A 15,014-nucleotide genomic window follows, 5' to 3' on the forward strand; every position below is an offset into this window, starting at 1 on the left:
TTATCCTTAACTTTATTGACTGTCATTCTGTACTTTGCAGGGATGTAAACAGTGTCAGAATGATCTGTCTTGGGTGCATATTTACGAGTACTTGTACCTTTTTTTTTTGTTTAAATACGTGGAACACCACGTGATATTTTATGCTAAAGTGTGTCACTAAGCTATACCAGCCTAGTATGCCTCGAATTTAGGATGTCAAATGGGGTGTGTTGCTCATGTGGTCCAATGCAAGGCATCATATTATCAAATGTGCAGCAAACATTCACAATGTTTGCTGCACATTTGATAATATGATGCCTTGCATTGGACCACATGAGCAACACACCCCATTTGACATCCTAAATTCTACATTTTGAATTACATGTGGTTTTGGCACTCAATGGTGACAGTGGTCCCTCTTGAGCACCCATATGTCGCTGCTTTGAACTAGTGTTGCACCGATACCGAAACATTATTTGACTGCAAATGAAATTTTATCATCTACACAATCAGGATTCAGACAATATCACAGCACTATCACCGCCACTACTTTAGTTTCCAATGACATAATCTCTGCCCTAGATAACAAGAGGTCATGTGCAGCTCTTTTTGTTGATCTTTCTAAGGCATTTGACTGTGTAAATCATGACCTTCTGTTGCAACGACTACAACATATTGGTTTTAGTGACATGACACGGAAGTGGTTTTTAAATTATTTATCTGGGAGAACCCAATGTGTAGCTGTTGACAATAGTAATTCTGCTCTGGTAGGGGTCAAAATGGGTGTGCCTCAAGGGTCAATTTTGGGGCCTATTTTGTTCACTATTTATATAAATGACCTCTGTGTTGGTCTTGATTCAGCAAAGGTGCATCTGTATGCTGACGACACTGTTCTGTATACATCTGCCCCCTCTGTAAATACTGCAGTTGAGACTCTTCAAACTGCTTTTAGTGTTTTGCAGACGTCTTTGCTAAGTCTGCGTTTGGTCCTAAATGCAAAGAAAACAAAGTACATGGTTTTCACGCGTACCCGCTCATCATTATCTAATGTTGAAGTGTCCACTACTGATGGTACCTTGCTAGAAAGGGTTAAAACATACAAGTACTTAGGGATTTGGCTTGATGAAAAGTTGAACTATGAATCACATATTGACCATCTTCTTAAAAAGCTTAGACCAAAACTGGGTTTTTATTTCCGTTTGAAAAAATGTTTTCCTTTTGCTGCTAGGCTAAGATTGGTACAGAGTACATTTTTACCCATCTTAGATTATGGTGACATATTATACATGCATGCGTCCACCTCTCTTCTAAAGGAGTTAGATGTAGTTTACCATGCGGCACTGCGTTTTATTACAAACGCAAACATGAGAACACATCACTGCGCATTGTATGAAATGGTAACATGGACTTCACTATCACTTAGGAGGAAAAGCCATTTCCTCATTTTTATTGTGAAGGCATTGGTGGGTAAACTCCCATCATATATCAACTGTCTGGTGTCACGCCAAACCAGTTCCTATGGCACTAGGTCAGGAAATAAAATGATCTTAAATATTCCTACAGTGCGTACTGAATTAGGTAAGACTTCTTTTAGTTCATATGCCCCACATGTTTGGAATAACCTCCAAAACACATTAAGCTTGGCATCTGTGCCCTCTGTAGAGAGTTTTAAAAATCTTTTAAAAACAACTTTAGTAGAGGAGTGTCACTGCTTTTAAACTCAGTTTTACAGAGGTTTTGTGTGTGTGTGTTTTTTATGTCAGATTTTGTTAGTTTGTTAGTTCTTACTGTTTAGTGCTTGATGGTCTTACTTGTTAGTCTTGTCCAGTGTCTATTTTGTTTGCCCCTATGTCTGATATGTCTTATATCCTTACGTGTGCTTTTTTTAAAATCTGTTTTTTATGTCATAATATGCATGTGCCTCCACTGTCTTAATGCCGTCTTGGCCAGGACTCCCTGGAAGAAGAGGTTTCTACCTCAATGGGACCTTCCTGGTTAAATAAAGGTCAAATAAAAATAAATAAATAAAAGATACCAGTATCAGTGGATCAGTGGATCGGCACTAAAATGGTGGTATCGGTATCGGCGAGTACCAACAAATAGGGCACCGATACCATTAACAGATGCTTGTATGACACTTAAACAGCCTTGAAATGAGCTACTTCATAGAGGTATCTAAAATATATACAAAGTTTTGCTGGATTCACTTTGTATTAGTCTTTTTCCTGTTTCACAAAGGTAGGCAGCAGCCTGACAAAGCCATGCAATGATTTTACATCCAAGTAGTATGCACTGCAGCCCTTCATATATATACATTTCAAATAGGGTGGTATCGGTATGGTATCGGTATCGGCCGATACTGCACAGCCAGGTATCGGGTATCGGTATTGGGGCCAAAAAATGGTATCGGTGCAACACCACTTTGAACGCCTCAGAACCTTCTTCAAGTCATTTGCTGCCGATTAAACTAAGGATGATGGCTTGGACTCTGTTTCTATGAGAGATGCTGATTTGAAAACATTTCAAAGTAAATGGGGGGCTTCCAAGAACATTGGCAGTGTCCATTAACATTGGCAGTGTCACAGTATTATTTAAAAGACCACCAAAGTAATAATATATCAAATTTGGACTGTCCTCTCTGTTATGCTGCGCTGCAAACAGAAAGTGGGTCCCAAAAGGGGAAAAAAATGGTTGTGTCATTTTTTTTGTGGCATAATTTCCCTACATTTAGGATGCAGCAAGGAGAGCAGCCTGACGTTTGTTTGCTCGGAGTCAAACCAACTGAAGAGATCATCTTACCATCTGCATGGCTTAAGCTGAGTCACACACACACACACACACACACACACACACACACACACACACACACACACACACACACACACACACACACACACACACACACACACACACACACACACACACAGTGTAATTGAGGCTCCACACAGAGGCTGGTAGTGCACTGAGAGCTCAACCGCTTGCTCTGAAAAATAGCTTTCCTGTTCTCTGCAAAAGTGGAATGGCAGCATGCATACCGTATATCGTGATGCCGAGAGTGTTCCGTGACGTTTTGTCATATTGTGTTGTGTCTTATTGTGTAATGTCTGTTGTTTGTTTGTTTGTTGTGTGTTTAGCTGTTTAGTGTGTTATGTTTCATCTTTTTGTGTTGTGTTGCGTTGTGTGTATTGTGTTTTTGTGTTGTAAGTATGTGTTGTGTGCCATGTGGGCCGACACTGAGGGAGACGTGAACAGTTTTTGGGGACCAGAGCTGGAGTTCTCGACTCCCGCAGATGGTGGTAAGCCCTCAGCTGCTTACACTTTTACACATAGTGCTGGTTTGGAATTCAGGACAGGAGCCAGGACTGCCAAAGCTTTTACCTTAATGATCTGAATTTTAATTAATGCTCAGGAGAACTGTTCAAGATTATCATTGCATTGCATTCAGGAATAAAATAATCTTTACAACATCTGTCAGTTTTACTTTAACTTACACTGTCTTGCCCTCATTCCCTCCCTGTTGTAAAGTGGATGATCCATACACCAAAGTGATTGAGACACTGAATCCTTAGCATACAAATCACCAATCTGCCTTGATGCATTTGCTTGAGTAGAAGTTTAAATCAGTTGGGTTGACATGAATTGCCACCATTCTCTGTGCACACCTAAGTTAGAATGGGCAACAATGGAGCTCAAATAAAATTGCACCTGGATTATGATTATGTCAGAATGCAATTTGGAGTACAAGCCAGCCGGCTGCAAGTCAGTGATAGTACCAGGGGATGGGAAAGAGGTCTGTCTGCAAAAACAATGCCAATAGTGTTGGCAGGTTAGTGAGTCCATTGTGAACCAACTTTCCGGTTCGCGAAACGTTAAGGCGTGAACAAGCTGGCCGGTTCACGATTAGGTGCGGGAACAGGCACCTTTCCTGCATGGTTCTCAATCGGTCTGAACACGTCACTTCTCTCTCTCTCTCTCTCTCTTGTGATCTCAGGCCTCTGTTCCACAGCTCTTTTCAGGAAGTGCGGTTTTGCTAATTAGCAAGGATAACTACAAAGCTATTAGCCCCACATGTGCTTTTTCTGGCATCGAGGCCTAATATTAGGTGCTCTAATTGGCCTCTGTGATTTGCTTCGTGGCCCAATTCCAACTCGGGGTGTCTTGTTGCTCACAAAAAATACTGCTAATTTGCCTTTTATTGCCTGTTACGCAACAGCCGCTGAGCACGCTGACTCAAGGTAGTGTAAGGTAAAGGAACATTTGGAACACGACTATAAACAAAAACGTGTCTGTTTGTCACCTCCTCTCTGTGCTGAGGTGAGAACAATTTGTTCTATGTGTTTGTGATCATCGGCCAGATAGTTAATATTCGTGCAGTACTGCACGCACGCACGCACGCACGCACGCACGCACGCACGCACGCACGCACGCACTTCAGTTCTTAATGGAAACAATCTGTACTATTTTTTTTTCTTCCTATTCTTTTTCAGCAGTAAATGCAAACAGATAAGTCCCTCTAAGATCCTCACTGGCACAGATAAAAAACGTGTAGGATCAGAGAAATACTTTACATGGGAAAGATGAGATGGGGTGAAATGAGACAAGACAAGACAATACCAGACAAGATGAGATGAGATGAGCACATCTCTCAGTAATCACCTCCTACAAATCTTTTCTCTCACAAAGCGCCCAGCACTGCAGGGGTTAACCACAAAGTGCCCAGCACTGCAGGGGTTAATCGCAATGATAACAACAAATTATCTGTACTACGTTTTTAAAATTTCCATTCTTTTTCAGCAGAAAAGAAAACGTACAAGGTTTAACAGGCATCCACCAACCTCAATGCAAACAGACCCTCTAAAAAAGGTCTTACTGGCACAGCTAAAATGTGTACGATCAGATAAATTATTTCCATGGGAAACTTGAGATGGGGTGAAATGAGACAAGACAATAGCAGACAAGATGAGATGTGAGGACCACATCTCTCAGTAATCACATAATCACCTCCTACAAAGCTTTTCTCTCACAAAGCATCCAGCACTACAGGGGTTAACCACGATAATAATAACAAATGAGCTGTTGTCTATAAGTTCAGTTTGTGCCACATCCATTTTTCTCTTTATGTGTGTCTAGCGTCTATCAGATTTCATCATGGGTACCGCTGGGGGGGAAAGGTATTACAGATTCTAAGGGCCCAAGCACTGACAATTCGAGTCTTTCATGGGGCCCAAAATTTCTGGCGATGCCCCTGGATTTCATATATGCAATGCCATCATCAACACCATCGCCACCACCAGTAGCAGCAGCAGCAGCCGCAGCAATAACAGCAACAGTTTCATCTGCAGGCTAATCAGTGCTGTGCCATTGCTGATAGATGGCAAACCAGGAACCAATCGCTTTACATGCTGCCCTGCTGCGATTGGCTTACACATTGTATTCAGAGCACATTGCATCAATGTGAAATAGAATCTATGGGGAAATGGCTAAAGCATGGATTAAGTGATGAAGTTAAGGCTGTTGGAGCTAGCGCAGGGCTGGACTGGAGGAGAAATAGGGCCCGGGCACTTTTGGCTTAAAGGGGCCCCTCCTAATTAGTGGTGCAGAACTGACTCACTGGTGGGCCCTGCACCCTTGTGGGCCCCTATTTTCAGAGAAAAAAAAAAAAAACTTTTCTGAAAATAGGGGCCTATGAGGGTGCGGGGCCCATCGGGAAATGTCTGCTATGGCAAATAATCCAGCCCTGAGCTAGCAAGTGGGAAGGGGAAATGGAGAACTTGTGGGCTCTGTATGGGCATGCTGTGAGTGCACTCATCCCTCTTCATCTAAAATGTGCAACACACAATCTGAAAGCTTAATTTTCTGAATTAGAAAATGAATCAACATCATTGGAGTTGCAAAGCGAGTAAGAGTGGGGCGAGGTCAGGTGTGTGTGGGGAGGGTGTTTTTTGGATGGCTGGATTGATATCAATGCTGGAATTGGAAATAGAAACAGCTGCGATACATTTTAGTTATATTGCTAGTTACAACACCCCCATGAAATTGAGTTACTTCGCTAACCAATAGACCATTATTTCCACATAAACAAACAAAATGTGTCTGTTGAAGGGAATCAAGAACAAAATGTGTCTGTTGAAGGGAATCAAGAATAATTTCTAATCATCTAATCATTCAAAACAGGGAAGAAAAAAAGACACAAAATCTTGCCGAAGCCTTATGAAATAGAGCTAAAGAAATGAAACTGACTCACTGTCTTACGTAAAAGGTTTAATTTACTGAGATGAGGTAAAAGACAGGAAATGATGATTCAAGACAGCACCAAACCAAACAAAATTTATTTTGCAACTAAATGGAACAAATCTTGAGTCAGTAGGTGACAGATTAAAGAATCCAAATACACAAACCTCAGACTAAACATGACACCTGATTTGACAGAAGAGTAGACATGTTATCAGAGGTTAAACACCAGCCGGAGACAGGTCTGTGGAAGTACAGAACTGATATGTGTTTGGGGTTAACATGTCTCATGTGTGTTCAAATGGCTTTTTGTAAATGGTGTTTGCTGAGTTGCCTGTTGTGCTTGTTATCAGGCTATGGGGTGACATTGAGAGGAAGCGGCGAGGTGTACACTGCGCTGCACGCAGTACCCATAAATCACAGGGCTGTCTGGCCTGACATCCAGGGGCGTAGCAGCACATTTTGGGCCCTATATACAATCAGCTCCAATGGCCCCCCCCCCCCCCCCCCCCCAACCATATATCTTCCATATATCTTCATAAATTTGACTGTGTGTAGGCCGTGTAGGTTACTCAGTCACAATTTACCCCCCTCAACCACACCCCTGCTGACATCCACTAACCACTCAGCCCAACCACCAGTGCCTCCATCTGCATCCCCATCTCCCTATGATGTCACAACCCATCACCCCACATCACCCCCTGGCCTACCCCTATCTCCACACCAGTGGTGGATTAACGCACAGGCTAAATATGGCTGCAGCCAAGGGCCCCCCAGCTGTCCGGGGGCCCCCGATAAGCCAAAAGTCAAAAATTGCAGAATTGTGACAAAATGCGATATAGAAAAATGAATCTGTAATGTCGAGTACAGTTTTAAATTTTGTTAATACTCCTCTCCACAGCTGGTAGACATGTTATCCATGTTGTGAAATTTGCCTCCCAGGGGGGCCCACAGCAACCTGTAGCCTAGGAGCCCTGGGCCATCTTAATCCGGCCCTGCACCACCCCATCTCTATCTCCCTGAGGCTCACAAAACATGGTTGATCCAATCTGGAGAGGGCTGACAAGCATAACCTGTTTCATTTCCTTTGCTTTGATTGAAACCCACAATCTCATCTGGCCCTCGCCGCCAATTGGGTTCTTTGCCTCTTTCATGAAGGCAATTAAAGGTTAGGACACTCCAACGAGCCAATCACATTATTACCATGACTTTGTTCATCTCTTTATCTTCGCCTTCTCTTTGTCTTCCTTGCTTATTGGTGCTCGGAATTCTCATTGCCCATGTCAAGAGAGGCTTCATTGTCTTGTTCCCGGTAATTAATTAGTTGGATCATTGGTGCAAGATGATCAAGAGGAGATATTTTCAAATCAAGGTTGTTTTCCTTAATTTAAGCTTCATGGCACAGGAGAAATACGTAATTACCAATACAATGTATCTACAGAAAGAAATAAAAGCCTAGCAGTAGCCGGTCAGGAAACATGAAAGTCTCAGTTTCAATTTTGTCCGATAACTAGATGGGGCAAATTGCCAGACAGCAATATCCTCTTGTGCATTGCACCCTGTTGAGATGAAGTAGCTGGGCTGAGTGACCCTTTTAAAACAAGATGGCGGATATACAAGAGGGTGTTAAATGGCTCCTGCCAACCTCTGCTGCTGCTGTGGTGGTCCACTCTAGGAAACATCCCATCTGGCACACTCACATTTTATGTGAGTGTGTGTGTGTGTGTGTGTGTGTGTGTGTGTGTGTGTGTGTGTGTGTGTGTGTGTGTGTGTGTGTGTGTGTGAGAGGGAGAGAGAGAGAGAGAGAGAGAGAGAGAGAGAGCGCAGTATTTACTGTTTTTTCAGGACAGTTTACCAAAATTGCATTAGTGTTTATACGTTTTGGCCCATGTGAAAGTAATGCTGGTTGGATTTGTATACCTCTCTCAAGAACAGGAAATTGAAGGCTACCCTGAAAAAGCACAGTCCTGCTGGGTTGTTGTTCTGGGGTTTTGGGCAGAAAAGGATTTGACTGAGAAAAAAAAGTGGAATCGAAGAAAGAAATTGTAACATGTTTTTATTACTTTAAGTTTATTGCGTCTTGGCAGACTTTCTCCAAAGCCACCGACAGGACAAAACACACAATGAAAATACTTGACTGAAACAATGGGCCTACTGAAAAACAGAAGCATTACGTTTCTTTTTTAATCTCCATTGCACATCATGTCAATGCATGAACTGGCCTACAGTCTAGATGCTCTAATGACTAGTAGTTGTTCTTGAATCTAGTCTCTGAAGAAGCCATGATGCTTTCAATAATTCCCTTTATAATTTTCGCTGTTTGATTCAACTTTTTATGCAGCTGTGAATCTTTCTTCAAGGGCTTTCACTCATATTCTCTATTTGCTGGCTTTTTCCCTTTAGTTTAACCACAGTGGGTTTACATACAGTGTCCAATCTCGCCCTCCAACCCGTGCCTGAATGAACATATTCTAATGCAAGATGGGCGTCTTAGGGTGTAAATGCAACTCATTTCATGTTTTTACATATATCAGAGGCTAAGATATTTAGGTTTTTATAGGCTGAGGGCAACTTTCCCAACACAGGCTTAAGCATTCAGCATGTGTTTTTTGCAGGTGCATAGGCATCAATGGGTTAAAAGCCAAAGTCCAAAACTGTACTAATATATAACCTCTCCATTAGGGATTATTTGTTTGTTGGTCATGCTTTCTTGTCCTTGAACTCTGCTCCTGAATTTGTTCCTCCTTTGTTGTGTTCTCTAATGTAAAGAGCCTAAAGCCAAGACATGGAGGAGGAGGAGGGAGAATAATTATTGTCTGTCTCTCTGTGTCTAGGAGGCTCTAATCTTAACCTGCCCAAACTTACCGGTAACTTTTACTTTTCAGAACATTGCACATTAATGAACATATATGTAAATGTGCCATATTATAGCGCAAAGGCAAATTTTCTTCTGGTGTCAAAAATAGGAAAGCTCAGACTGGGGATACCGCTAAATTTGATGGAGCAAAATTAACAAAACAAATGCTAACCCTCCCCGACCCCATTCATATATGCATGATGTGTTCAATGGACTAAACAGCAATGTTAATTATACAGCTAAAATTTCTATGAAATATCTGCTTTGCCTCCTGAAGTGGAATTTCAGATTGGGTTATGGTTCTGTCTTGCGTTCTTCGCTTGCGTCCTTTTGAGAAAGGAGGACTCTGTACAAAGCACACGCACGACAGTCACAACATGAACACTGATTAGCTGGGCTGGCATATTGCAAAGTAACATTTCTAAAAGAAATAGGCCTGTGATGTAAATAAACTGTAGTGCATGCTCAGTTGTACTGATTGTAGTCATTTACAAATGTTTTTGCCTGTTCTAATAATACACTTTGTCTGCAAACTATTCTAAGCTAAGCTTTGGCACAGCGTCTTAATTACTAGTTCCCTTGCTGCCTTACACACCAGCTGGAGATGAACAACTCTGGGCCACCATGCTGGATGACCAGGGGACCTAATTGTCCCTCTCTCTCTCTCTCTCTCTCTCTCTCTCTCTCTCTCTCTCTCTCTCTCTCTCTCTCTCTCTCTCTCTCTCTCTCTCTCTCTCTCTCACATACTCTGCGCTTTGGAACATCAGAATCACCACAAGTAATTAATTTCAAACTAAACTTGTTTTTTTCCCCCGCAACAAAGCGTGCAATGGTGGACAGGCTAATAATGTGTTGTGGTTGATGTTCCACCATGTTGCTCAGTTGTAAGCACTCCAGATGAGAGCAGTTTTAGTGATCTTGCTTTTGAAAGTATTTTGTCATGGCTCTGTGATGTCTTTTTTGAAATGCCACTTTAACAAGTAGGCCTAAAAAGGGAAATAAAAGCAGCTCAGTATTTCACATGCCAAGGGCAGCCTTTGCTTCTGACAATCTATACACGTATATTTAATTGGGTGTCAGTTCACACCCCTGGTATACCCACTTGCTCATTCAGTGTCGTTTGCCTATTACGACCAACAATCACACAGGCCTGTTATCACACTGTGCAGCGCTGGTTTGCTGCACACAAACGCCATCATTAAATATATAGACGGAAAATTAGTAATTCAACAACATGAACATGCTTTTGCTTATGTTTGTTTAAAAATGTACTCACATTGCTTGCTGCTCTGAGGCATACTGCAACCTTTACTTAGAACTTGTATAAGCATGCTATAATAGTTTATCACAAACCCTCTGCTCTGTCCTCTAGTCGATAACATGACAACCTGAAACCTCCAGAAGACACGGTCTTGTGTAATTAAATCCCAATCAATCTCTGGAGTGTGTGTGTGTGTGTGTTGCTGCTCAGAGAAACTTACAGAAGGCTACTTCATGTCTTTATGTCTTGTGTGTTGCATTTCTCTTTGTGTTCCCACCTAGTGTGCCTGGTTAGATTTGATTTACAGGAGGAGATGAAACACTCTAGAATCCGTCCAAAGAAATGAACAGGGTCAATTTGTATCACCAACATGGCTTGTGCATGCACATCTCCCTCCTCTGGCAACAAGAGCCAATTGCTTGCTGAGTTGCGCTGTCATTGATCCAATCATCTCGCCGCATCGACACAAGCGCAAACTTAACAACTGCTCATTCCTCGTCTATTGGTTTGCCTGCACATCATATGCAGTTCAAAATTAGCTCAAAGAAAAACTGTGTTTTACAGTGTTACTTTCATATGTACGGTCATTCTAAGACAGCCATTATAATCCTTTTTTTTTGGGGGGGGGGGCTTTTTGGCCTTTATTATTACAGTAGAAGTCAGTGTGAGAGTAGACAGGAAATGATTGGGAGAGAGAGATGGGGCAGGGCCGGGAATTGACGCCGGCCGGACTCTAACCGGGAACGTGTGCAATGTAAGCCCAAATGTGAGGGGCTTAGCGCACTGCGCCATAGCGCCCCCCCCCCCCCTATAATCTGTTTTTTTTTTTTAAAAATTGTGATTCCAACCATACGAGTTGTGTATCGCTTGCCCCACTCCTGTTTTTCCCATTCACTCTTACAGTCCATGGTCTTACTAATCTGAAATAGCAGCCAAGAGGCGTCCAGGGGTCGCCAATATGGTCGCTGAGTGTTTCGTCTCCTCCTATAAACCGTCTCTGGCCTGGGCCAATAAAATCCTTGAATCCCTATGCATTAAATACATACTACTATGATACTGGTACATGGGGTGTGTAGCTTACTGTTTTGGAAACTTTATTGTCCTTCAGTTTGAATAAAGTCCTATTTCAACTCTACTAACGAAGTCAAAGCATCTCATTTCTGTTTTGCCATGTACTGCAACTGATTTTCTTCTTATCTGAATGTATTTCACTAATTGGTGTTGTGTTTATTTCAAGTATGTGGGATGTGAGGGGTCGTTACAGGGGGTCTTGTTGTTTTGTCACATGAGGCAATGTCACTTTTTCAGTGGTCTAATGCAATTAACAAAAAAGAACTTCATTATGTGATAATACAATCTGCTATTTTCCTTATGCCTACTCAAGGGCGTTTGTCAGTATCTACCAAAGAAACAGCAATGATGTGTTTGTTTGACTTGTATTGCTTGATATGATTTAATGAATGATTTAACTAATAGGCCTAGATTAATTAATGGGATGATGATAATGCCATTCTGAAAGTACATTTTGCTTAAGTTTGTTTAACTCTGTCTGCTGCCTGCTACACCCTGAGATTTTAATGTGGCAGTTTTTGTGAGGTCTTGTGCCAAAAATGAGTAAGTGAGTTTCCTGCTGCGTAGAAGTGAATGTTCCGCCTATGAAGTCTACCATTTAAGTGATAAATGAGACATTTCATAATGTACTCACCTCTAAGCGGGGAGTTTCATCAATAAGGACGTGCATCCTCACACCCATAGATCTTATGGCATGAGAATGAGATATGAGTAGTTTAGTCGATGAACATTAAAATAATCGGCGCTGCAGTAGGCCAGATGAAATGCCTGCCATTCCTCCACAGGTAGACCTTCCTTACATTAGCAGCATCGATTTTCCCGCGCTTCCAAGTGGTGCCTAGCACACCACAAGCACACACCAGCAGACTACTGCTCACAACAGGGCTGGACTGGAACAGAAAAAAATGGCCCGGGGTATTTGTTTGGCATAGTCAGGCCCCTAACACATCCACAGGGCATTTTCATAGTAGACTATATCTTGACTGGCTGAGTCAACTGTTGTATATTGATAATGGAGCAATGGGCCTCCCCCTTTAAATTGTGGGAAAGTCCCCAGGAACACAACAAGAACAATATCGGCCCCTTGGGACTGTCGAGTCGACCCACCGGGAAAGTGCCCTGCATGCCAGATGGCCAGTCCAACCCTGGCTTCCAAGCGTCTGCAGCCTGTTGTCCACCTATTTGTTTCCACCTGTTCATTTCCTGTGCTGTTGTCGTCCATTATCAATCTTTTCCTGCCTTCAATTCCTCTTTCTGCAGCCCATGGCAACCTACCGCTGTTTTCATTAAACTGCTATATGGCCAGGGCAGGGTGTTTACCTCTCCACTCCAGCTGGCAGCTGACAGCGACTCAGCATCCTTGCCCTGTCAAAACTGATCTCTTTCTGGCACTAAGCCAGCCACCCCTGCGCCGTGCTGGCCAAAATAAAAATGCCCTGCCACCTACTGCATGTGCATGTGCATCAGCCTTCTACACTGGTCAGAAGGGCTGAATAACATCTTTTGCTGTGCCGTTCACAGAGTTATTGGCCTACTCTGTTATTGTTATTGTTGCACTGTAAGCAAAGTACCATAACTTGCCGACATACACTAGCATTCACTAGCATGTCATTATGGTCCTGTACAAATATTTTTAAACTGTGTTTGCCAATTGTTGACCTTATTGTTTTTCAAGCCCAAAATAACAATGTATTCCACACTGGACTTTTATGATTTCCTGAATTCCCTGATTTTGTTCGGTTTGCTGAGAATGTCTACATGCGAATTACAAATTAGTTGGGCATCAACAGGTATTCGGTAGGCCTAAACCAAGATATAGGCACTGGTGAAACTGTCGTTAAAGGTGCACCGTGTGGAATGGTGTGGAGTAGGTATTGAAAATATGCTGCCCCTTGATTGTGAATATTTATTATAAAATAGGCCAAATAAACTAATATTGACCAGTATAATCAAAGTACAGTACATTTTGCAGTTAAAAACGTCTATTTCTGGAAATTCGAAATGGCGGACATGGAGAAGATCCACCTTATGAAAAGTACAATTTTCCCAGTCATAATGGATAGGCCTGCTTACAATTTGATGGTGGTGGTAAGTATTCGTGAAAAGGTAGCATGTATGAATGGGCAGCATGAACTCAAGAAATTGCTAAATATATATATACATACATACATACATACATACATACATATATATATATATATATATATATATACATATATTACACAGTGCACCTTTAGTCACCGAGTAGGCTTACATAATTTACCCATTTGGTAGGCCTATTACCTGTCTGGTAGCCTATATTCCAGTTGGCCTCTACTGAGAATTTGTTTGCAAACCATTATACAGTAGAACCTATTGAGCTGTATAATTGCTCGTCTGTATAAACCCATAATATGATATCATAATTAGCCTGCACTTTTCGCCATAATTAGCCTGCGAAATCTGTGGCCTGGCTCCTGTAATAATAATGTAGGCAGCAGGCTAGTTAACATTGCAATTAATTCTGCGTAGGGATTAGCAAAGCACAGATCGCCTACAGCTACCATTTCAAACTAACCAATTGCAGATGCAAAAGGGGCGCGCGCGCAATTAATTCAGTAGAATCCGCTCCCTGACTCACTGAACCACGTGTCTCATGGACCCCCTCCCACCCCACCGAGCGCCCAAGTTCGTCTCTCACTCTCTTTCCTAACGTCAGTCGTGGTGTCTGCGAGGCATGCTGTGGAGTGCGGAGGGGGAACACTGCTGCTGAACTTACATTTGACGAGACAGTATACGCGAAGCAAATATGTGCTCTCCTTTTTGGCGTTGCCATATTTTGTGAGATTTAGGATTCGGCGAGGTTGCTTTGCACAACTGAAGCTTACAAAATTGCAAAATGGGAACGGTGCTTAAAGCATAGGGCTGGCGGTGGTTGGAAAACATTTGTCCACAACACACTCGTCTTCGCCGGCTGGGAAGAGCTGTTTGAGGCATCACGTTCTTGCGCGCAACAGTAAGGTACCTTATAGCCCTGGTCGCTTGCGCACCACAGAATGTGAGCGACTTGGATGAATGGAGCGCCGTCCTCGTCTGTCAATGCGGGATGTTCCGATAGAGAAGGACATGGATTCGTTGGGAGTTTTGAAGTGGAATTAACAGCGCGTGCGGATTATTTACCCCGGAGATGTTTGTGTTTCCAATCTTTTGGTTTTTGTCCCAGGCTCGCGCGGCACCTTCTCTGACGACAGAACAGATAGACAAGGGGGTGGTAAGTGACATTAAATCTTTTCCCCACATCACTTCTCCGATTTAACATGCTGCTGCCACAGTTTAAAATTTTCAGCATGGGCATTCTGTAGCCGCAAAAGTGTGTCAAATACAACATGACGTTAGCATTACAGCCGTTCCAAATATCCGAAGTTGCGGTGTGTTTTTGCTGAGGGAATTTGTCATTCACTGTAGGGCTACATCGCATTATCTATGTGTTGGGTAGCCTACTTTTATTCATTTTTGATTCGCTGCACGAACAGCGGCTAACTGGCCACATTTGCTGACTCTTGACATGTCCGTAGTCATCCGTGGTAGACTAGAATCCATTTCGCTGAACAGACGATGGGCACACTTGCGCTGCCT

General features: G+C 42.6%; 1 protein-coding gene across 1 annotated transcript in view; it reads left to right on the forward strand.

Moving 5' to 3' along the window:
• Nucleotides 1-14,114: 14,114 nt before the first annotated feature.
• Nucleotides 14,115-15,014, forward strand: part of LOC134458097 (matrix metalloproteinase-17-like) — a 104,444-nt gene continuing 103,544 nt past the window's right edge. The window contains exon 1 of the mRNA XM_063210221.1: nt 14,115-14,649. Within this exon, the coding sequence (XP_063066291.1) occupies nt 14,566-14,649 (84 nt within the window). The 5' untranslated portion in view covers nt 14,115-14,565. The remainder of the gene's footprint in view (nt 14,650-15,014) is intronic.

Source organism: Engraulis encrasicolus, chromosome 11 (assembly GCF_034702125.1).
Source record: "Engraulis encrasicolus isolate BLACKSEA-1 chromosome 11, IST_EnEncr_1.0, whole genome shotgun sequence".
In the NCBI taxonomy this organism is placed as follows: Eukaryota; Metazoa; Chordata; class Actinopteri; order Clupeiformes; family Engraulidae; genus Engraulis; species Engraulis encrasicolus.